Below are 23,335 nucleotides of genomic sequence, written 5' to 3'. Positions count from 1 at the left end.
TGAAAATAAAATGGAAAAACAACGACACCAAGAATTTTACGTGGAAACCCTTCTGAATAAGGGGAAAAACCACGGGCCAAGAGGAGCAACTGATATTACTATAGTAAGGAATTTTACATTGTGTAGTCACGAATACAGTACTTAAAGTGACTACTACACACTCAAAAAGAACAAGACTCTTTTGGTTTCCACCTTATTAAATATAAGACTCTTTTGGTTTCCACCTTATTAAATATCGCTCACACTCTATTTTTCTTCACGGACTATTTATCTTGTATAGTCTATGAAATACCTCACTTTGTTCTCAAAATGAATTTTCTTTCTAACTTCGTATGTTATACAAATGAGCAAGAATGCTCTATTTATAGAAGAAATTTACAACTAATGTTGTCACCAATGACATCATGAAAATATTTAAGTTTCAAACTTTACAACTTAAATAGTTATTTGATAGATTTAGTTGATATATTGTACCAAATTAAGACTTTGACAATTAATATAGGGCTGGAACCCCACAGTTTGAATGATAAAGTTCCTTGGTATAAAAAGAAACGGATAAGATTCAAGAACCATTAAGAAGAAAACTGTATAATTTTAGAGAGAAATTATGTAAAAGGCTAAAAATTAATGGAAGAAATCAATGGTAGGAAGAGGAAGAATACAAAATTTGTGTGTACAAGTAGTTTGCTAAGAAATATTAATATTATTTGGACAATTAACAATTGTAAAAGAGTACCAGTTCTACCATAGAAAAAATATAAACAAATAACTCTTGCATTATTATATTGTACTCCTTTCATTTTAATTTGTTTAGGTAATTTAAACTTGGAATAGAGTTTAAATAAGGTTTATCGAATTTTATAGTTATAAACTAAGATGTAAAATATGTAAATATTTTAATCTTGTAATATTAAATATTGTTATTAGTGATTAATTATAATACTTAGAAATATGTATAACGTAAATCTGGAAATGTACAGAGTCCGGTCTCACAGAAATTTAGGAGGATCATAAGTGATTAATAAAAGACCTATTCTAACTCAAAATAATGGACATCCATTTAGCTATATATCTTTATATATATATATATATATGTAAAAAAAAATGAAGAGGAGAATCCGTTTGGAAAAAAATGTGTTTGGTCAGCTCCTAAACTGAAAGCTTGTTGCTGGCAATGCATTCAACCAGCCACCCAAAACTGTGATTTTATGTACAATACAATCAGCATTCTTTCCACGCATCATATCATTTTTCACTACCATAATCCTACTGTACCCATTAATAAATTGCCTGTTTTAAGAGACTCTAACCACTTGGTTCATCTGCAACACCATCTGAATGATACGACGATATGTCCACAGGCGGAGAGATACAGCCAACGCTGCCTTTGGATTGGAAAGACTTCTTCTGCTGATCAAGATAGATCACTACCACTGATATATCATCGTGGAAATGACGCCTAATTCCCTTCTCTATTTTCTTTATGTCCTTGTACCTCATTTCCCTCTTCTTACCAGCTTCCTTAAGGGCTGCTCCCACCAGTCTCTTAGCTATTCCCTGCAAGTACACCAACCCAAAACTCAGTCCATCATACTACTAAGATCAAACAAACGAAATAGCAACAACAGCGAGAAACAGGTATCTAGTTTTGCTAAGATGACTTCAAAATGAATGTCATCAAAGCCATTATCAGTCCCCTTAAGATTAAGCAGACTTGCGTTCGGATGAAATAGTATACTTGGTTGTATACAGTCCGCACGCAAGCTGTTTAGCAGCTCAACAAAATGTACATATTTTTCCGTAACTTGTCAACAGAAAATAAGAACAAAAGAAAGGTCAACTTACAGCTCTTGGGTTTTTAAAGACTATTTCCACAGCAGCTTCATCACTTAGTTGTTCCCAGAGGCCATCAGAAGCAAATATCACAAATAAGTCATGCGTTCTAATTCTTCTCGTAACTATGGAAGGTTCTGCAGTCATTACAGCCCGCTTCAAAGGAACAGGATTTCCATATTTTTGAAAGATAGGATCTCTGTTTAACTCCGGTCTCTTAAGATAGGCATCTCCAATAGATCTTGAGACCTGCAAAGTGCGATGTATAAGTATCTATCTCCCAAAATCACATGAAAAAGTCTAGACTAAAGACCAAAGACAGAAAATAGGCTATAAATAAAAGGTAGCATGCATAAGTATCTTTCTCGCACATTCAGATGACAAAGTCTAGAGTAAAGAGCAGAGACGCATAAAGGCTACAAACAAAGTGCAGATATTCTCTCTTTACTTTCCCAGGATAATGTTCATACATTTACAAACACATAAAGAATAAAATCAAGATTATCAGAAGATATAGCAAAAAAAAGTTAAAAGGGAGAGGATATTAATATTCCCTGAAATCACAAATCTCCGCCTTATGAAATCCTCCTATCTCAAAAAACGAAGGTATAGTCAGCAAAATTAAAGGGAAAATCGGAAGCACCAACTCAACAATTTCTGTGATTCAACCGGGATTAAGCTGAGCTAGAAATTGAGAGGATCAAATAAGAAAAGATCGAACACAGAAATTGAGTTCATGGGCCAGATAAGGAAGCAGAAAGAACAAAATGTCAGTTCAATTCTACACACTAAAGAACTCTGTAGCTACTCTCAGGAAGATGAATGAAAATATTTTCAAGAAAATCCAACTAAACATGTTACGCCATAACAATGGCGAATCATTGACCATAAGGTAGACAACCATTAACGACAACAAACACAACATTTTGAGATTACAGCTATGACTTGCCAAGTGGGAATCTCATAAGCAAGCTCCCGTGAGTCGTGCTTTTTACTTTTCAAAAAGGAAACCAGGAAAACAGGAAAAGCTAGAGAACTCTAATGTGCAGTTCACTTACAATGAATGGATTATTCACAATCAACATTATTTAGAGCTATCACAACAACAGCGTTGAACCAAAAAATGCTTACGTCAACCATAAATAAAGGCGACAAATTTGGTTTAAAGTAAGCACCAAATAAGCAAGCTCACCTGAATTATGCCTTTTACTCTCCAAACTCCTCGACAGTGTACCACTATAGATGGATCATCAGGATGAAGTGATTCCACCTCTTTCCGCACCTCCTCACATGAAACATTATGATCAGTGGACAACCTTTCTGCAACCACTTTACTTTTCTCCCCGTCAAAACCTCTGCGTCCTAGCACTGCCCTAGAGTCTCCTGCATTAGCTACATACAATTCACTTCCCGAGATAGCACCAAACAAACAACATGATCCAACTGAAGCAATCTTCGGCATAGAAGGCAATGATTGCTTCACCAATCGAATAAAATCCTCTTCTGTTGCATTAAATGCTCTCTTTATCACCTCCGATGATAAACACCCTTGCTCTTTCTGAAACTCTACACCAAATTGAAAGCAAATAAAATTAGATAAACTGCACAATACTGATCTAGTGATTGATCAAAAGGCAAGCAGCCTAATTAATAGAACACGCTACTCATGTTAACCTAAAACACCAATGTTTGAACTCTCCAACCAGAAAACTAAAAAGTCAAACGGAAAAATAAATCCTAGGTACACAAAATCAGGCATCACTGATGAACAAAACATTTCCAGAATTAAACTAAAATCAGAATTCTGTCTCCCTAACCTCTTTTAAAGTAAGATCGTACACATAGATAATGGGAATAAGGAAGAGAAAGATATCGTACTGTTTAAATAAGGAAAGAGATGTCTATTAAGAAAACGCGCAGCTTCAGGACCTCCATGACCATCATAAACACCAACATAGGTAGCAGAAGGAGAAGTAAGTACTTGACTTTGATCTTCAAGAGATGAATTAGCCTGAACAACAGCCATAGAAAAATCACCAGATGCATGAGGCTTCAAATCTGTATGCCACAAAAGTCCATCACCACTCCGCCTTCCAAAACACCTCTCCAACGGCCGATAACACAATCTCATCATAACTTTTCCGTCCAATTACAATTTCTGAATCCCAAATTTTTGTGAGAGAGAAGAAGAAGAATAGGGAAGAAAAGAGAAATGGAACAAGAGAGGGATTTTAGTTGAGGAGAGAGTCAAGGGGGAAAAACCGCGTATTGAAAAAGACAAACACGGAATAATCACAGCCTACCCTTTACGCGTCTATCTCTTATTACAAAACCAGTCGCGCAATATAATACCAAAAGCCAAATAATGCTTTATCCGTTTTGTGCGATGTCATATCCTTCTAATTTTGACTACCCTCTCCTCTTTCTTAGATTATCTACTATAAATAATTTCAATTCAATTTTATTCCACGTATTTGATCCGAATATAAATTTTTTAAAATTATATGTAATTGTATCAAAAAGATAAGATATTCGCAAATCTTACATTTATCTTGATAGGAGGTAGATAAGTTGGTTTAATAAACCCTTAATTAAAAGGAAAATTTCTCCAACAAGGATCGTGATAAAGAAAATGACATTAAAATAGCATGATACAAAGTAAATGAAGTAATAGATAGTAATATAAGAATTATTATTATTATTAAGTACTTCTTACTTATGACCCAAGTTTACTTGTAACCCAAGTAATATCATAAATAGTATTTAATAAGGAATAGATTTCGTCCGTACATTGATTACTTGATGGACGTACCAGATTAAATCATAACCTCTATAAATTGGTCCTCCCTCCACCCATTAGAGTTAATCACATATTCTCTACAATAATTTCATTGCTGACGGTTGTGATACCATAAAGTTAGGGCAAGGAGGTAGAAACCAATTTATGACTAACGCTTCCGCTTTTCTCTGTGATGATGTCTTCCTCATCAGGTATGTGCTCCTAACATTTTCCATGTAATATTATCGTGTTTAAAATCTTGATATTATGTATTCAAGTATTTAATCTTACAAGTAATAATACTGAAAAATGAAATTACGCCACTATTAAATAATATTACTAATTAGGAGATCGAGGAGAGGACAAGGCTAGATATCCCCTACCTTTCCTAGTTGATGTGCATTAGCACTTCGCTATTTGTTAACTTTTTATCCTAATCTGCAACCTCTCCAAATATTCATATCTAATGATCATGTTCTCGGTAAATTGAAGTTGTATTATGTATTGTCTAGTCACTAAGTGTGTGCTACAGAGTTCACTTTAATATTGTCTCATATAACTTCATTCATAATAATATCTTCTCATATATACCCACACATCCATCTAAGCATCTCCGTTTGGTATCTTCATCTTTCCAGCATGGACGTTATGACTAAGTAGAATGCCTCGTACAATAATGTTGTTAGTATAACCATCACTTTTGTAGAACTATTTTTAAGCCTTAGCGACACATTTGTATCACATATTACCTCGGAGATAGGCCTCTATTTTATTCACTTAGTTCTAATACAATGTGTGATATCATCATCAATATTTCCATCTCTTTGAATTATTGACCCAAATTAAAGTACTTGAGATTTTCTCTTTTATGTATGAATTGTGCATCAATCTTCACTTTCCCCTTTGGCTCATGTGATATGTTACTGAACTTGCACTCTAGAGCTTGTATCCAAACTTTCAGCCTATTGTTGACTCCATCTTTGTCTCATCAATCAATGTTATGCCACCTGAGAGTAACGTAACATACATCACAATACCCCCTTGAATATTTCGTGTTAATTTGTCCATTACTATATATGGCGAATATAAATGTGTTAAGCATTGATTCCTTAAGCAATCCTGTCATGATTGGGAAGTGTTTTGAGTCACCTCTCACTATTTTAACCAAGTCTTGAATCTATTGTATGTATCCTTAATTGCTCAGGCCACAAGTACACCTCTACACTTCAAACATATTCAAAGGACCTCGATAAGGGTTTTATGGTGAACTTTTCTAGGTCAATGAACATTGTATGTAAATCTCTTTATGTCCTTATATTGTTGTAGCAATATTGTTAGGATCAAACGCTTACCATCATGCCAAAATTTATAGCTTATAACAAAGACGCAACTTTATTTTTTAACCAAGTGCACCAAGTAAGTGTCATGTTCAATCATGATTTCAATCCAAGACACCTAACCCCTCGTGGGCCTTGCCATTGGCAGGATGTTGAAATTACACAACATATGCCTCATGCAAAATGTGTTTTACAAACTGTGTTATCAAAACCAGAAAATAACTGATTGTAATAAATTGTTCAGAAATACGAAGTAACTGAAATTTATAGAACCAGTAAGCGAGATGAACAGAAATTTATTTCACAAAATACTTAAATATGTAAAAACGTACCAGAATCTGAAATAACCTTTTAATTGGAAGAAGATTAAGTCCACTGAACTCACAGTGTCCCCTTGAGGAAATTATTCCCCTCTAGTTCCGAGGTTTGATTTGGAATATAACCTCCCAGTGTAAAATGATCTTAATCAGCAGAGTAAAGATACCAAAAACTCTACTGTCAGCGAATCAATCCACAGCAAGAAAGTACACGAAGAAAAATGTGTTTAGAAGAAGAAGAGGAAGATTAGAAAATTCGCTAAGAAATATTCTGAAGAATGAGTGGTATTTATAGGCAAGAAGAATATGTTCTGAAAGGTTGCAACCCTTTTAGAATTGACACGACCATTAATGAAAGTTTGCAACCTTTCAAATGGTATTGACTGTTCCTGAAAGTTGCAACCTTCCAGAACAGTCTTGGCGGGAAATTTAAATAAAACGGAAAATAAAATGGGTCACGCGCGGATCCAAGTCGGGTCGAGTCAACTAAAAAGTTCTGTTATCAACTAATTAATTGAAAATATTTTTGGCCATTTAATTAATTAAAAAAATAATTAAAACAAAATTTGTCCAAAAAGAATCTCTCGATTGATCATTTGCCAAAGCCAAAGTAGAAGCCGAAGCGAGCGAGCGACAACGACCGGCGCGATGGGGTCCCTCTTTCCAACCTTTTTAACAATTAATAGGAGTTTTTATGTATTTAAAATCTCCTATTTTTATTTCCATCACCGATGGGGGACAAATGGCTTTTCATTAAAGCATAAGAGGACTTTTCAAGTTCCCAACTCTTCAAGTTCTCAACTTTTCAAATTCCTCTCCTTCCCTCTATTTTCCATCAATTCTTGCTACATACCCAACAATCCCCCACATTGATGTGGAATGGTTATAACATAGGAATGCACGGACAATTGTGTACTTACAAGTAAGGATTAATTGCATCTGGATAAGTAGGTTTCCCCTTGGACTTTCTGTAGTGAACATATGTCGGATATACTCGGTCAATCGGTAGATGTGATATCTTTGAACCGTCGATCTTTGGTGTATCACTAGACAACCATATGTCACACAATTAAGCCTTTACTGTTTATGATTCTTACGGCTGTGTTCGTTTCACCCATGAACACCTCCTGGCTTCATGAGTGTACAGAGAATAGGCTTTTGACATAAAATTCTCTTTGAAGCGGCTTCCACTTCACACTCACATAGGTGATTTCTAACCGTGTCCTCTCGTAGATACACTATTTGATCAAATCTACCAAACTTAGCAAATCATTAAAAACTTTAAGCTTTATTACCTCATTAACAAACCTTAAAGTCTTAACCTTGTTGCTGAACATTGTCTTCATCATGAGAATCGATTGAGTTAATTGACAATGTCGAACCGTCAGCCACAACTTTGTTTTTCTCCTTGAATCTAGCTCTTGGGATCTCCAGTCTTCCAGATAGAGTTACCGTCATGCTGACTTGTCCTAAGCCGTAAGCACATTCCCTTAGATGATCTTTTAACTGCCTCTCTCACTAGGCCTTTCGTTAGTGGATCTGACACATTATCTCTTGAATTTACATAGTCAATTGTGATAATTCCACTGGAGAGCAGTTGTCTTCCGGTGTTATGTCTCCGTCGTATATGACGAGACTTTCCTTTGTGCATAACGCTCCCTGCTCTACCTATTGTTGCTTGACTATCGCAATGTATGCAAATTGGTCCAACTGGTTTGGGCCAAAATAGAATATCCTCTTGGAAATTCCGGAGTCATTCCGCTTCTTTACCAGCCTTATCCAAAGCAATGAATTAAGATTCCATTGTGCGAGTAATACATGTCTGTTTGGACGATTTCCAATAGACTGCTCCTCCACCAAGTATGAACACATAACAACTCGTGGATTTTACATCATTTGACCCGGTGATCCAATTTGCATCACTATATCCTTCAATCACTGCAGGATATTTATTATAATGCAAAGCATAATGTTGTGTATATTTTAGATAACCCAACACACGTTTCATTTCCATCCAGTGAGTTTGATTCGGATTACTAGTGTACCAACTCAGTTTACTAATAGCACATGCTATATCTGGTAGCGTGCAATTCATAATATACATCAAACTTCCCAATACTCTGGCATATTCCAATTGAGAGTCACTTTGACCTTCATTCTTTTTAAATATACAATTTAAATCAATTGGAGTTTTGACAACATTGAAATTCAAGTATTTGAACTTATCTAATACTTTTTCAATATAATGAGATTGAGATAATGCTATTCCCTGGGGATTTTTGATAATCCTGACCCCTAAGATCAAATCAACAACTCCTAAGTCTTTCATATCGAACTTGCTGGACAACATGCGCTTAGTAGCATTTATATCGTCAATTTCTTTACTCATTATTAACATGTCATCAACATACAAACAAACAATGACTTCATGATTCATAACACTTATAATGTAAACACATTTCTCACATTTGTTAATCTTGAATTCATTTGCCAACATTGTTTGGTCAATTTAGCATGTCATTGTTTGGGTGCTTGCTTGAGTCCGTAAAGTGACTTCACAAGTCTGCACACTTTCTTTTCTTTACCAGGAACTATAAACCCTTCAGGTTGTTCCATGTAAATTTCTTCCTCCAACTCTCCATTTAAGAAGGTTATCTTTACATCCATTTGGTGGATTTTAAGATCATGCACTGCTGCTAGTGATATTAACATCCTAATTGATGTTATCCTTGTTACTGAAGAGTATGTGCCTAAGTAGTCCGGACCTTCCTTTTGTCTGTACCCTTTGACTACCAGTCTAGCCTTATATTTGTCAATAGTCCCATCAGGTTTCATTTTCCTTTTAAAGATCCACTTTGATCCTAAAGGTTTATTTTCTGGAGGAAGATCAACCAATTCCCAAGTGTGATTGCTTAAAATTGATTCAATCTCACTGTTGACTGTTTATTTCCAATATGTTGACTCTGACGAAGATATAGCTGCTTTAAATGTTTGAGGTTCATTTTCAAGCAATAGTGCTACAAAATCTGGTCCGAAAGAAGCAGATTTTCGTTGCCGAGTACTAGCCTAGGTTCCTCACTAGTTAGAATATTTTCCACTGATTCTTCTCGTGGTCGTTTAGGTCTTTCACTTGTTGACTCACTTTCAGTTTTATACGGATAAATATTTTCAAAAAACTCTGCATTATCTGATTCAGTTATCGTATTAACATTAATCTCAGGATTATCAGATTTGTGAATAAAAAATCGATAGGCTTTACTGTTCACAGCATACCCAATAAAGACACAATCTATTATTTTGGGTCCAATTTTAACCCTCTTCGGTAAAGAAACCTCTACTTTGGCTAAACACCCCCACACTTTGAAATATTTCAAGTTGGGTTTTCTTCCTTTCCACAACTCATATGGAATTGATTGTGTTTATAGATGGGGTACTCTATTGAGTATTTTATTAGCTGTAAGGATGGCTTCCCCCCAAAGGTTTCGCGTGAACCAGAATTGATCATTAAGGCATTCATCATTTCATTTAATGTTCTGTTCCTCCATCTGCCAAACTATTTGACTGTGGTGTATAAGGTGCAGTAGTTTGATGAATAATACCATATTTCAAACATATCTCTGCAAAAGAAGATTCATATTCTCCACCCCTATCACTCCGAATCATTTTTATTCAATTGGTTCTTCACTTCATTTTTGTATTGCTTAAATGCATCAATTGTTTCATCCTTACAATTAAGCAAATATACATAACAAAATCGAGTGTTGTCATTAATAAAAGTTATAAAATACTTTTTCCCACCACGAGATGGTGTTGACTTCGTATCGCATATATCTGTGTGAATTTAGTCTAAAGTTTTAGAATTTCTTTCAACAGACTTGTAAGGATGTTTAACAAACTTACTTTCCACACAAATTTCGCATTTCGACTTATCGCATTTAAAATCAAACAATACTTCTAGATTAAACAATTTTCGCGAGGCTTTGTAATTTACATGTCCCAAACGGGCATGCCATAAATCACTTAACTCCAATAAGTAAACAGAAGCAGAATTTTTATTAATACTGTCAACAACCATTACATTTTGTTTGAAAAGACCCTCATTGAGATAGCCCTTTCCTATGAACATTTCATTCTTACTTATTACAGCTTTATCACTAATTAGGACACACTTAAACCCGTTCTTAACGAGTAGTGCAGCAGAAACTAAATTCTTCCTAATAGTAGGGACATGCAGAACATTGTTCAAAGTCAACATCTTGCCGGATGTCATTTTCAACATTACTTTCCCAGTTTCTGCAATCCTTGTTGTTGCTGTGTTTCCCATGAATAAATCTTCATTGTACTCAGCAGGAGTGTACGTTGTAAAGGCTTCTGTTGCAGAGCAAATATGTCTAGTGGCACCTGAGTCGAGAAACCACTCCTTGGGATTTCCTACTAAGTTACACTCTGATATCATTGCACATAAGTCATCTGTATCTTCCATCATCTCCACGATGTTTGCTTGACTTTTGCCTTTGCCTTTGTTTTTGTCCTTTCTTGGAGCATGACAATCAGAAGACATATGACCAGCCTTGCCACAATTGTAACAGTTGCCTTTGAATTTCTTCTTGGCCTGTTCTGACTTCTACCCGTTGGACTTCTTTCTCTTTTTGTCTTTGGTAGGAGCTTCTTCAACAATATTAACTCCAATGATTGTTGAATTCTTACGCGACTTCTTTTCGGCGTTTTTGTTATCTTCCTCAATCTTGAGCCGTATCACAAAATCTTCAAGCTTCATTTCTTTACTCTTGTGCTTTAGATAATTCTTGAAATCGTTCCACGAAGGAGGCAACTTCTCGATCATTGCATCCACTTGAAAAGCTTCATTTACTACCATATCTCCAGCAATCAGATCATGGAGAATAAGTTGAAGTTCTTGCACTTGTGATCCAACAGTTTTACTATCTACCATTTTATTGTCTAAAAACTTTGCGACCACAAACTTTTTCAAGCATGCATCTTCTGTTTTATATTTCTTCTCAAGTGCATCCCACAACTCTTTTGAAGTTGTTATTGCACTATAGACATTATATAAGTCATCCTCTAAAGCACTCAAAATGTAGACTTTACATAGGAAGTATGACTGTTTTCATGCTTCAATAATCATGAATTTTTCCCTGTCTGGCATATCATCAGCAGGAACTGGAGTATCTTCACTTGTAAATCTCTGTAGACCAAGAGTGGTAAGCCAGAAAAATACTCGTTGCTGCCATCCTTTGAAATTCACACCTGTGAATTTACCCGGTTTCTCTGCTTGTGGTACAAGAGTTCGGGTTGGTGCAGCAACAGTCACTGTAACACCAGTGTTTGCCATTTCTGATAAACAAAATTGATACAATATAAGTAAGCAATAAACTATAATTGCAGACTTAAATGAGTATAACACCAGTGTTCAGAAAGGTTGCAACCCTTTCAGAATTGACACGACCATTAATGAAAGTTTGCAACCTTTTAGAACAGTCATGGCGAAAAATTTAAATAAAACGAAAAATAAAACGAGTCACTCGTGGATCCGAGTTGGGTCGGGTCAACTAAAAAGTTCTGTTATCAACTAATTAATTGAAAATATTTTTGGCCATTTAATTAATTAAAAAAATAATTAAAACAAACTTTGTCCAAAAAATAATCTCTCGATTGATCATTTGCCAAAGCCGAAGCCGAAGCGAGCGACGACGACGACGGCGCGAGGGGGTTCCCTCTTTCCAACCCTTTTAACAATTAATAGGAATGTTTATGTATTTAAACTCTCCTATTTCTATTTCCATCACCGATGAGGGACAAATGCATTTTCATTAAAGCATAAGAGGACTTTTCAAGTTCCCAACTCTTCAAGTTCTCAACTTTTCAAATTTCTCTCCTTCCCTCTATTTCCCATCAATTCTTGCTACATACCCAACAAAATGTTGCTCTTGGGAATCAAACTCACGATCTTGGCACTGATACCACTTATTAGGATCAAACTTTTACTATATATCATGCCAAAAGTTATAACTTATAGCAAAGGAACAACATTATTTCTTAACTAAGTCCACCAAATAAGCACCATGTCGATCATGGCTCTGACCCGAGCCACCTAGCTCCTCTTGGATCTTGTCATAGGAAGGATGTTGACGTTACTCAACAAATATCGTTATAAGATGAATGATGACGAAATAAGGTGGCCAGAAGTGATGAGCAATCACGTCGAAGCTTGGTCTCTGTGATATAGGATAGCAGTAAGCTTGGCTACAACGAAATACTTAATAAGTGTGCAGGAAATGGAGTTCGTCACTTAAGTCATAAGTGGGGGAGCTCGCACATGTAGTTCGGGAAGGGGGGAGCTAGTATAAGCTATCACAATAACGTATGTTTGAAGCTCAATATGAAATTCTATTTTCTTGCAAAATTCTTTCGGATAATTTGTATCTAATCACCCCAATATGAATTTTATTTAGTTCTCGTAGATAATTATAAACTATTGTAGTATGACTTAGTATCTTAATATCGCTATAGTTGTTGCAGTTCTGAATATTACTCATGTTCTTATACAATAGAACCATTGTATTAAAACTTATCTATACCGGGTATTTACCCCCAATTAACGCAATTTTAGTTATTATGTGATTTAATAGTAAAACACATGTTAATTAAAGTTAAGTAAAATGAATTATAAATTTAAACACATGACATGCATATATTTGATTGATATAAATACCCGGTGCGAATAAGTTTTACCCTTCATTATGATATTAAACAACTCAATATTTACTTCACCTATGTTCAAAAAATCTACCTCAATAGTTTGGCTCGGTTGGTTTTTCCCTTTTCCATTTTCCCTTTTCATCATAGCTTAGTTAGAGGGTTCAACTAAATTGAGAGCATATTCGAAGTATTTTTCATAAATACTTTTTTTAAAAAAATAAAAATAGAATACTTCTTTTTTTTAAAAAAAATTAAAATAAAATTTTAAAATTTGGAATATATTTCAAAAATAAATTGAAAATTTTATTTGAAGTTCTTTTTTAAAAAAAAATAAATTTTAACTTTTTAAATTTTTTGATTTGATGGGGGATGGGGGATTGGGCTGATCTAGAAAATGTTTTCCTTGCTTTTTAAGCAAATTGAGTTGATTTGGAAGAAAATATTTTTCTTCATATCAAATACCGCCTTAGTACTTAGTTACGGAAAAAGAAGATATCATATTTATTTTGTTTCTCAATTAAAAGTTGGAAATATACTAATATTTCTCAAATTTCAAATCCAAATTTTCCATATCGGTATTGTCTACTGAAACCCTCTAGGATTATCCTTTTAGGTTTCAGACTCGAAACTACAATCATAGAATCTATACCCTGTTCATTTCTATTTTTAGGTTCCAAAGTTATAATCATGAATTGTATAAGGCAAAGGGTGTATTTGATAGGAAGGAAAATGTTTTCACCAACTATTAAAGTTTTCTTAGAAAATATTTTTCGCTATAAAATTTTTCTTAGAAAATATTTTCTAATTTTTTTTCTTATATTTGACTGGTGAGACCAAAATAATTTCCGGAAAATATTTTTCTAGTGTATGATTAGTGAATAAAAAAAATACTTTTTAGAAAGTATTTTTTATTTTTGGCTAGATTAGAAAATAATTTCTGACTTATTTCCTTGAAAATAAGTTGGTTTTCAACCTATTTCTCTCATGTTTGGTTGATGATTGCAAAATAATATTCGGTAACTTTTTTTCTAGTGTATGATTAGTGAATGAAAAATACTTTTTAGAAAGTATCTTTTATTTTGGATAGAGAGTAGAAAATACTTTTAGGAAAATCGTTTTTGATATGAAAATCAACCCCTATAATCGACTTGACACTTGACCCCAACACTCGATTCAGAACCTAATCCCAATTACCAACACGAAACCTGACATTTGCACTGAAACCTAACCCTGAACATTACCCGAATCAGTACACTATCCCAAGACCTAACCCTCCTGAAGATTCGGCCTTGACCCGAAGACCTGACCTGGACACAAAACCCTACCCTGACCCCGACCCTAACTCGAGATCCGACCCCGACCTCGACCTTTACACATGATCTGAGACCCGACGCAGACCTCGACCCAAGATCTAAGACCCGTCCCTGACCCTTACACTTGACTCGGGACCCCTACCTAAGACCTGACTCCAACTCGAGACCCAAGCCTGGTCCCGACCATGAGACTTAACCCCGACCCCAGCACCTAATTCCGACCCCAACACCTGACCTTGACACCCAACTAGACTCGACCCATTCCTTGCGCCGAGACCTGACGTCGACCCAAGACTCGACCTTGACTCGAAACTCAAGCTCTAATTCTAACTTGAGTTTGGACCTCCACTCACTTTAAAATTCTGGAGATGGATCTCGAATCGAGGTTGAGAGTTGGATGTCGAATCAAGAATTCAGAGTCAGATCTAGGATTAGTATTGGGAATCAATATCTGAGACTTAAGTTAGGATGGAAAGTTGAGGAGTGAGGTTCAAAATGATTTTGAAAAATGTTTTCGTTACTTTGTAAAAGGGAGGTATTTTCCTTAAATTTGAGGAAAAGAAGTTGATTTGGAAAATATTTTTCAAAACATTTAAGCCAACCAAACATGAGAAAACTGGAAAAAAAAAAACAATTTCCTTCATATCAAACACACTTAACAAGTAAAAACTAACTCGCAAGTCGCATGTATACATCAAGACAATAACTAAATAAAACTATTAGGGGTCGTTTGATAGCGTGTAACAATTTATAAAATAGTGTTGAATACAATATATTCATTATATTGTTACTCCCTCTGTTTTATTATTAAAAATTGATGTTTTAATTTAATTGTCCATTTTCGCAAAATTAAGACTTCTTTTTCATGTTATCCTTAGTATTGAATGACCAAAAATAATAATTCCTCCGTCAATAATTGTTTGTCAGGGTAAGATCATGCATTCCCCTCAAGGAAAATTTAATATAAGGTGTAATTTGATTAATATAATCCTACTGTACCAAGAATATCAAAAGTCTACATAATTTTTCAATTAAACAAAATGGAGTAATTATTAAGGCCAGAATTGGGGAAAATGACTAATTATTTCTTGATTGTTTAAATTGAGGATTAATCTTGAAAATCTATTTTTAGTAAACCTGTTAAACAATTGTGGACGGTGAGAGTAGTAGTTCAATATAAAGTTTCAAAACATTATTAATGAAGTTAATTTAGTAAAATATATATGTTTGATTAAATTTTTTTTAAAAGGAGGGTGTCAAGTGAACTAGCTCTAATTAAAGTTTTTCTTTAAGGGGTATGTTAAAATTTTCTTTAGCTTGACCATGAAGGGACGAGGTTATAAACAAAGCAATATTGAAAACACACCGTATTCTAGAATTAGTATGGTGACAACCTTAATTATCCATGTTGATGATATGACAAAGAAGAGATTAAAGAAGTTGCAAAGATATTTAGCTACATATATAGTTCAAAATGAAGAACCTTGGAGGACTTGAGTATTGTTTAGGACAGACACTACAGTAAAAATAACTTTTAGTGATGATAAAAATACACATTAACAAAGCATGTTGAAGTCTTTATCGACACTAGTTAATTGTCATTGAATTCCATATCGTTATAGGCTTTAAGAACATTTACAAAGAGTGCTAACTACCGCTAAATTAAGTTATTACCATTAATTAAAGATCATTTCTGCGAGTGAGAGGTGATCCAATGTAGCAAAAGTATTTTCCTTTCCCATAGAAAAATGTTGTTGACTTATTGACAGAAACATGAATGGTCAATTGCAGAGTAAATGACACTACTATAGTCTAAAATCATGGACTAAAAGAGCATCTGCCAACAAACAAAGGGAGGTTTCAGTATAACAAGTTGTTGACAGAGTTTGTATTGATAAGTTATGTAGTGTTTCACATCAGATATAAGGTATTCAAAGACTTCACATAAATCTAATTGATCTCTTACTCCCATAGTGTCTGTCTCATTCTGTAAAAGCATATCTTTCCTAGCCTGAACTATGTAAATATAAATTCGTTCTGGTTAAAAAAAAAAGGCAGCCTGGTGCATAAAGGTCCCTAAGTGAAGGGTTAGATCTATTTTACGCAATCTTACCTTGCATTTCTACTGTCTCCACGATTGAGAGGTCCCATTACCTTTAGATCACAATGTTGCACCAAAGCTCCCCCGTCTGGTTTAAATGTACACAAAATAGGGAAGTATTCTTCTAATCCACTGTTGAAATTTCCTGTGAAGAAGTTTTGGAATCTTGTAGTGTCTTAGAGTGTCCGAGTAGGCTAAGAGATGCATCATCAGCAACAATCTGATCAAGTTCAGTAGGTGATGATCGGTCCTCAAGATCATTAGAAAGTCCCAATTGTTCACTTGTATTAAAATGACACCATTGTTTCTCCTTTGCATACATCACAGCAGGATACAAGAACAGTCCTACAATAATGATTGAGCCACTTACTATAAACGTCTTTAAAGAAGCCAGATACATGACAAAGAGAAGCAACAGAGAAGGTGGCAGGCAAAGCAGCATTGCTCCAACTGTTTGCAACGGGACCTTATAAGGTCTATGAAGATCTGGCTTCTTTATCCTTAAATTTATGAAGGCTGCAAACTCAAGAAGCATTCCTATTGAATAGAGGAAGTTAAGAAATTCCAAGATTTCTTGAAACGTCATCCATGACAGGAGGATTGTTCCGGTTGCAGAGCATAAGATGCTGATAGTTGGTGTCCCATATTTTGATCTGCAAGATTTGAAGTTATAACTTGTCTTGTGATAATAGACTAAGAAAGCCACCACGCTAAATTGTAAATTTGTTATTTCCCTTTAGTAACATTCATGATATTTAAATCCAGATATAAATCTATGAATGTGGAAACCTTAAATAACAAGTCTTTCATTTTTATTACTTTGTTTGCAACTTTCCTAAGATACTCCTAAGACTGGATTATTCTTCTTTAAATAATCCCTCCGACTCAATTTGTGTGGAAGAATTTAAAAGTTAAGTTGTTTCTAGTTATAAAATGATGACATTCTATTTGCGACAGACTAAAAGGAAAAGGGTGCTACGTCAATTGGGACAACGGGAGTTCATTGTTTGATGATCGTGATCTACCTTAATTAAACTAAGTCATACAAGGAAAAAATCACTAGTTTGCAATGTTCAAAGAATCAATTGAAAATGTGTCAAACCTTGAAGAAAATACAGAAGGAAGCATTCCGATTTCGCTCATCCCAAGAAGTTGGTAGGCATCACTACTCATTTCAGCTTCAAACAACCCCATATTAGACATTGCAGCAGCAGCCTGAATCCACCATTTTAACCATAAACCCCCAATAAGCATTCCAACTTCTGCAAAATAACCATCACTCCACTCACTAGAATCAGAATCCAACGCTCCTGTACCGGCAAGAAGTGGAATTATGTAAGACAAAACCACTAAAACCACAGCCCCGAGCAACGCCTTTGGAAACGTTCTACTAGGATCATCAACCTCCCCTGCTACAGTACTAGCCTTATCCCAGTAATTCAAATTCCAAAACAAGTTGTTAAAGTATCCCCTCCATTCAACTTTTTTAAAATCGACAACAAACCACTTTCTTGTCTTAATCCTAGGAATCGATAGAATCCCCATTACTAAAAAGGGTAAAAGCGAAAAGCTTGCAAGTAAAACAGAGGAAAAACCAACAATATGCAGTCCTCTATAATTCAAATAGGTTAATGAAACTGCAATTGCTAACAAAGCAGGGATTCTAGCAATTAAATGAGTAAATATGGGTAAAGAATGCTTCAAGTAATCAAGGAAGAGTAATGGATATAGAGCAGTATCCATAACACCACTAAACCATTTCCAAAACCCTTGTTGAAAACCCCAAAAAGGGCCAAAAGCTGATGATATCCATATGACATAACCACCATTTTGAGGGAAACTTGTGGATAATTCAGCTGTGATTAGAGCTTCAGGTATGCTCCAAAATAAAGGGAAAATCAAGAAACCAAGTAAAGATAATAAAGGGCCACCACCAGCTTTAACTGAATCTTCAATACCAAAAGGTCCACCTGAAACATCATAGAAAATGAGAGCAATAAGAGGTAATAAAGTTAATTTTGGGTTTTTCTTAATATCATTCACCATTCCCTATTCAAGGAGAGAAATACAAAGTCAAACCATCAACAACAAAATTGTAAATCTGGAGATCCGCATTTTATGGTAAGGATTTGGGTGCTCCTATATAAAATAATTTTTTCTTCAATTTTTTTCTTGGATTGAGAAATGAGAATTGGAAATAGTCAAACTCAGAATATGCTTACTGCACGTGTTTTATATCTTGTTTCTGGACTTGACTTGTACGCAGACGCATTAAACTTTTGTACTTAATTATATTTAAAGCCAAAATTTCCTTCCTGATTTTCAAATTTTTAGATATACTGTGACGCCCAAAACAGGAGCGGATTTAGCAAGGGCATGGGTGTCATGTGACACTGTTTTGTCACAAAGGGAAAAATAAATACGCCCTTCGTTTGAAAAAAATGATCATATTTCCTTTTTAGTCTTGTTTCAAATAGAATGATTCATTTCCTTTTTTGGCAATATTTTAACATTAACTTTCCATGTGACATGTTTAAGACCACAAAATTAAAAGGTATTTTAGTACATTTGACATAATTTTAGATTAGAACCACAAGATTAAAGAGTTTTTTTTCTTTTCTTAAAATTCGTTCCAACCAAACTAGGCTAATTTTTTTGAAACGGAGGGAGGGAGGAACTTATATACTATAAATGTGACACTCCTTTAATCAAAGTTGTGGTAGCAGAACCTTTTTTTGGCGTGAAATTTGCAAAGTGAAGTCGCGGGTTCAAACTTGTTTGGCCTCATTTTTTTATGTTCTTTTCATTTGCCTTCTTTCTCACATGGTATTATTTTGATTACATTTTATTAAAAAAGAAATTCATCGAATGTTTTTTTATATACAATATATTATGTTATATTGTTTATATATTTTTTTATTTTAAAAAGGTGATAATGCTTACTAAAATTTTTGTGTACGCCACTGACCTCAAAAGTTTTTAAGAAGGTTTCACGGGTCGGACTGTGGAATCATCTATCAACCAAACCCCCAAGACTCAAATAATTGTGTCTTTCACGTACACTTGTATGGTTCATGGATGGGTATACAACTCATAGAGGCATCTGTAGAAGAAGACCCTCAAGACTCAGATCTCCTCTACTTTCACGGACGCTGAAATTGTGTATTGTTTGTGGAAGGCGTTCGTAGACAACTCTGTCGATTTTAAGTCAGGACTAAGTGAGTATTTTTTTCACTCTTTTAAATTTCTATATTATGTCATTTTGACCTATTTTAAGTGGAATTAGGGAGATTTTATCAGTCTAAGACTCCCCATTCTCTCATAATTTCCTCTAATTCAATTTCTTCTCTCTCCAATCTCCTCTCAAGCAAGAACTAGGGTTCCAATCTTCAAGTCTTCATTTAAGAATCAAGCCAAAGATTTTACTCTAGGAATGTGCAATTTTCATCAAAGGCTATCCCTTTGCCCCTCTTAAGTCCCAAAGAAACCTTAGAATCTCAAGTTTATGATCATGCATTTCAAAACTAGAACAACATACGTAACACTACATAAATTGGAGAGCTGAAAATTTATGAAATACTTCTACAACTAATAATAACCGCTTCGATCGATCTAAGATTTAAAAATTTATAGTTTCAACTATGTTTCCTAGCCTCCTATGATGTTTTGCTTCCTCCAGTTCATGTTAGCAGATAAACCAACTGCAAAATAGTCTAGAAAAACAAAGCAATCGTAAATAAGCCACCAAATATAGATAAATATTGTTGCATTGGAAAAAAGTGGGGAGGAAATTGAATACCTCATCATCTTTTTTCTGCAAAGACGGACAACATTCTCCTGGTGTGGTCCTTTATATGCATGGATTTGAAAAGTTTCAATGGTTGTACGCAAAGTCAGGTTACTAACTTCCACAGTTCATGCAAAAATTCACCACATTCAGCCAAAATAAAATTGATTGTTTCAACATAGTTAACCTTGTACTTGTGAACCTGCAAGGCATAGAGAAAATATTGTATATACGTTTTGAGGGATATATATTATTCACAGAAAAAGCAAAGAGGAAGAGAGTCATACATTGGTTTCATTATTGTTGTAATCCTGAATAGCATGGTTAGCCAGTTCCATCAACAAGTCATTTTCTTTCTCAAAATCTAGATATGGTACATATGTTGCTGCCTTAGCATCACCAGGATAGATGTCAATGTCGAAACCCTGTCAAATAAGTCATATCCAAGTTGTAACAAACAAAAAGAGAGGTCTGATAGAGATTTTATATGATAGAAAGTAAGTTAAAGCAAGTGAAATTATAAGAAGAAGCTGATATTCAATATTCCGGTAAAGATTGTTCTATTAGAAGCTAATCAAGGAAGAATTGTTAGTGGCCTAGACAGACATGAGTTGGCTATTCAAATTGGTGTAGTTTGTACTGAATTAGCTGAAACAACCAAGGCACATCTATAACATCACATCGCGGAAGAGAAAGAGTATTATGAGCATTCGTTTCCGTAAAATTAGGTCTTGGACCTAATTCACACCTTTAACAGTTTAACAACAACTACAAATTCAGTGAAATCACACTATAGGAAGGATAGAATAAACGCAGGCTTTACCACTACCTCTGCAAGGTAGAGGAGCTATTTCCCACAATTTCATATGTTACAAATAACAATAATCAAGAGATAAAGATAAGAGAGCAAAACACAATAAAGGTATAGATTTAGATTATTATTATAAAGAAAACTCAGAATATTATAATAATAAGAAGAAGACAAGAAGTATAAGATAGAGGAGAGAAATTTTCTTATTCAAGTGTGTCTTCCAAATGGTGAGTGATTCTCTATTTATAGTGTTGAGATATCACTTCAAAAGTCATCTAATTAATAGATACATAGTTATCTTGGAAGTTCTTATCACCTTGGAAGCACCTATACATGAATCCATTTAATAGTGGATAAATCTAATGGATAATCCACATATACTATACAATGGATTTATAACACTCCCCCGTGGATATCCATAGATTATGTGCCTCATCAAAACCTTATTAGGAAAAACCCAGTGGGAAAAAAAGCCTAGTGGAGGAAAAAGAGTACACATATCTCATAATACGCTTTGAATGTTGCCTCGTTAAAAATCTTACCAGGAAAAGCCAACTTGGGATAAAACCATAGTTAAGAAAAAGATTACAACGCGTATTTCACTCCCCTTGATGAAAACTTTACTTGATATCTCGGAGACGGCGCATTTTAATCTTGTATCTCAACTTCTCAAACGTTGATGTTGGCAATGCCTTAGTGAATAAATCAACAAGATTATCACTTGAACGAATTTGTTGAACTTCTATCTCACCATTTTGTTGAAGATCATGCGTGAAAAATAACTTTGGTGAAATATGCTTTGTCCGGTCTCCTTTAATGTATCCTCCTTTCAATTGAGCTATACATGCAGCATTATCTTCGTACATTGTGGTTGGTATATTCTTTTTCAAAAAAAGACCACACATTTCCTGAATATGATGGGTCATTGATCTCAACTAGACGCACTCTCGACTTGCTTCTTGGATGGCTATTATTTCTGCATGATTTGAAGAAGTGGCTACCAACGTTTTCTTCATTGATCGCCAAGATATTGTCGTGTCTCCACATGTAAACAAATAGCCTGTTTGTGATCGAGCTTTATGCGGATTAGATAAATACCCTGCATCTGCGTAACCAATCAGTTCTGACTTGGATTCATTGGAATAGAATAAACCCATGTGCATGGTCCCCCGAAGATATCTAAGTACGTGTTTAACACCATTCCAAATGTCTTCTTGTTCGGGAGGAACTGAATCTTGCCAGTAGACTTACTGCAAAACTGATATCTGGTCAAGTATTGTTAGCAAGGTACATTAGTGCCCCGACTGCACTAAGGTAAGGAGTTTCATCACCAAGAAACTCTTCATCCTTCTCTTGAGGTCGAAATGGATCTGTATTGATGTCAAGCAATCTTACCACCATTGGAGTACTCAATAGATGTGAGTTATCCATGTAAAAACGCTTTAATATATTTTCTGTGTACGTTGATTGATGAACAAGTATTCCATTTGACAAATTCTCAATCTGTAGGCCAAGACAAAATTTTGTCTTGCCGAAATCTTTCATTTCAAATTCTCTTTTTAGACACTCAACAGATTCTAAAAGCTCTTTACGAGTGTTAATGATGTTCAAATCATCAATATACACAGCTATTATAACACATTCAGATTCCGAGCGTTTAGTAAAATTGCAGGGACAAATTTGGTCATTTTTTTACCCTTTCGTTAACAAACATTCACTCAGACGATTCTACCACATCCTCCTGACTATTTCAATCCATACAATGATTTCTGAAGCTTTATTGAACAAGTTTCTCTTGAATCTTTGTATGCTTCAGGTATTTTGAATGCTTCAGGAATTTTCATGAAAATAATGTGGTCCAATGAGCCATATAGATAGGCTGTGACAACGTCCATTAGACGTATTTCAAGTTTCTCATGAACTGCCAGATTTATGAGATATCTGAAGTTGATTGCATCTACCAAAGGAGAATATGTCTCCATATAATCAATGTCAGGTCTTTGAGAAAAATCTTGAGCAACTAGTCGGGCTTTATATCTCACGATTTCACCTTTCTCATTTTTTTTGTACAAAAACCCATTTGTACCCCACTGGCTTGATACCTTCAGGTGTTCGGATTATCGATCCGAAAATTTCACGTTTTTCTAGTGAAGCCGATTCTGCTTGAATTGCATCCTTCTATTTTGGCCAATTATTTTTGTCTACATTCGTGAACAGATTTTGGCTCAAAAATCTTCATTTTGTTGCATTATGTCAATAACAACATTATAGGCAAATACGTTGTCAATCAAAATATTATTTTGATTCCACAACTTTCTCGTCGAGACATAATTCATT

At 34.8% G+C, this 23,335-nt stretch overlaps 2 protein-coding genes across 2 annotated transcripts; both read right to left on the bottom strand.

The window, feature by feature from the left end:
• Window positions 1–1,018: 1,018 nt before the first annotated feature.
• Window positions 1,019–4,162, bottom strand: LOC107032015 (probable protein phosphatase 2C 63). Its single transcript, XM_015233567.2, has 4 exons — window positions 3,712–4,162; window positions 3,026–3,399; window positions 1,846–2,082; window positions 1,019–1,557 (listed from the first exon to the last, which is right to left on the bottom strand). The coding sequence occupies exons 1-4, from the start codon at window positions 3,965–3,967 to the stop codon at window positions 1,306–1,308; spliced, it is 1,119 nt and encodes a 372-aa protein (XP_015089053.1). The 5' UTR covers window positions 3,968–4,162; the 3' UTR covers window positions 1,019–1,305.
• Window positions 4,163–16,117: 11,955 nt separating this feature from the next.
• Window positions 16,118–18,657, bottom strand: LOC107032375 (probable polyamine transporter At3g19553). The gene is made up of 2 exons (XM_015233968.2): window positions 17,503–18,657; window positions 16,118–17,053 (listed from the first exon to the last, which is right to left on the bottom strand). Exons 1-2 carry the CDS (start codon window positions 18,444–18,446, stop codon window positions 16,525–16,527), a joined length of 1,473 nt encoding a protein of 490 aa, XP_015089454.1. The 5' UTR covers window positions 18,447–18,657; the 3' UTR covers window positions 16,118–16,524.
• Between the last annotated feature and the right edge of the window lie 4,678 nt (window positions 18,658–23,335).

This window comes from Solanum pennellii, chromosome 10, assembly GCF_001406875.1.
Source record: "Solanum pennellii chromosome 10, SPENNV200".
NCBI classification, from domain to species: Eukaryota; Viridiplantae; Streptophyta; class Magnoliopsida; order Solanales; family Solanaceae; genus Solanum; species Solanum pennellii.
The sequence above is the reverse complement of the archived record's forward strand: the minus strand, read 5'-3'. Positions and strand labels throughout refer to the sequence as shown.

Excerpts from the sequence above, each read along its gene's own strand:
- LOC107032015 (XM_015233567.2), bottom strand. The coding sequence starts at position 3,967 with ATGATGAGATTGTGTTATCGGCCGTTGGAGAGGTGTTTTGGAAGGCGG. Across the intron at positions 2,083-3,025 it reads GAGTAAAAGGCATAATTCAG|GTCTCAAGATCTATTGGAGA; the intron begins GTGAGCTTGCTT and ends CGCACTTTGCAG. Across the intron at positions 1,558-1,845 it reads TCTTTAAAAACCCAAGAGCT|GGAATAGCTAAGAGACTGGT; the intron begins GTAAGTTGACCT and ends GTGTACTTGCAG.
- LOC107032375 (XM_015233968.2), bottom strand. The coding sequence starts at position 18,446 with ATGGTGAATGATATTAAGAAAAACCCAAAATTAACTTTATTACCTCTT. Across the intron at positions 17,054-17,502 it reads CCTTCTGTATTTTCTTCAAG|ATCAAAATATGGGACACCAA; the intron begins GTTTGACACATT and ends CAAATCTTGCAG.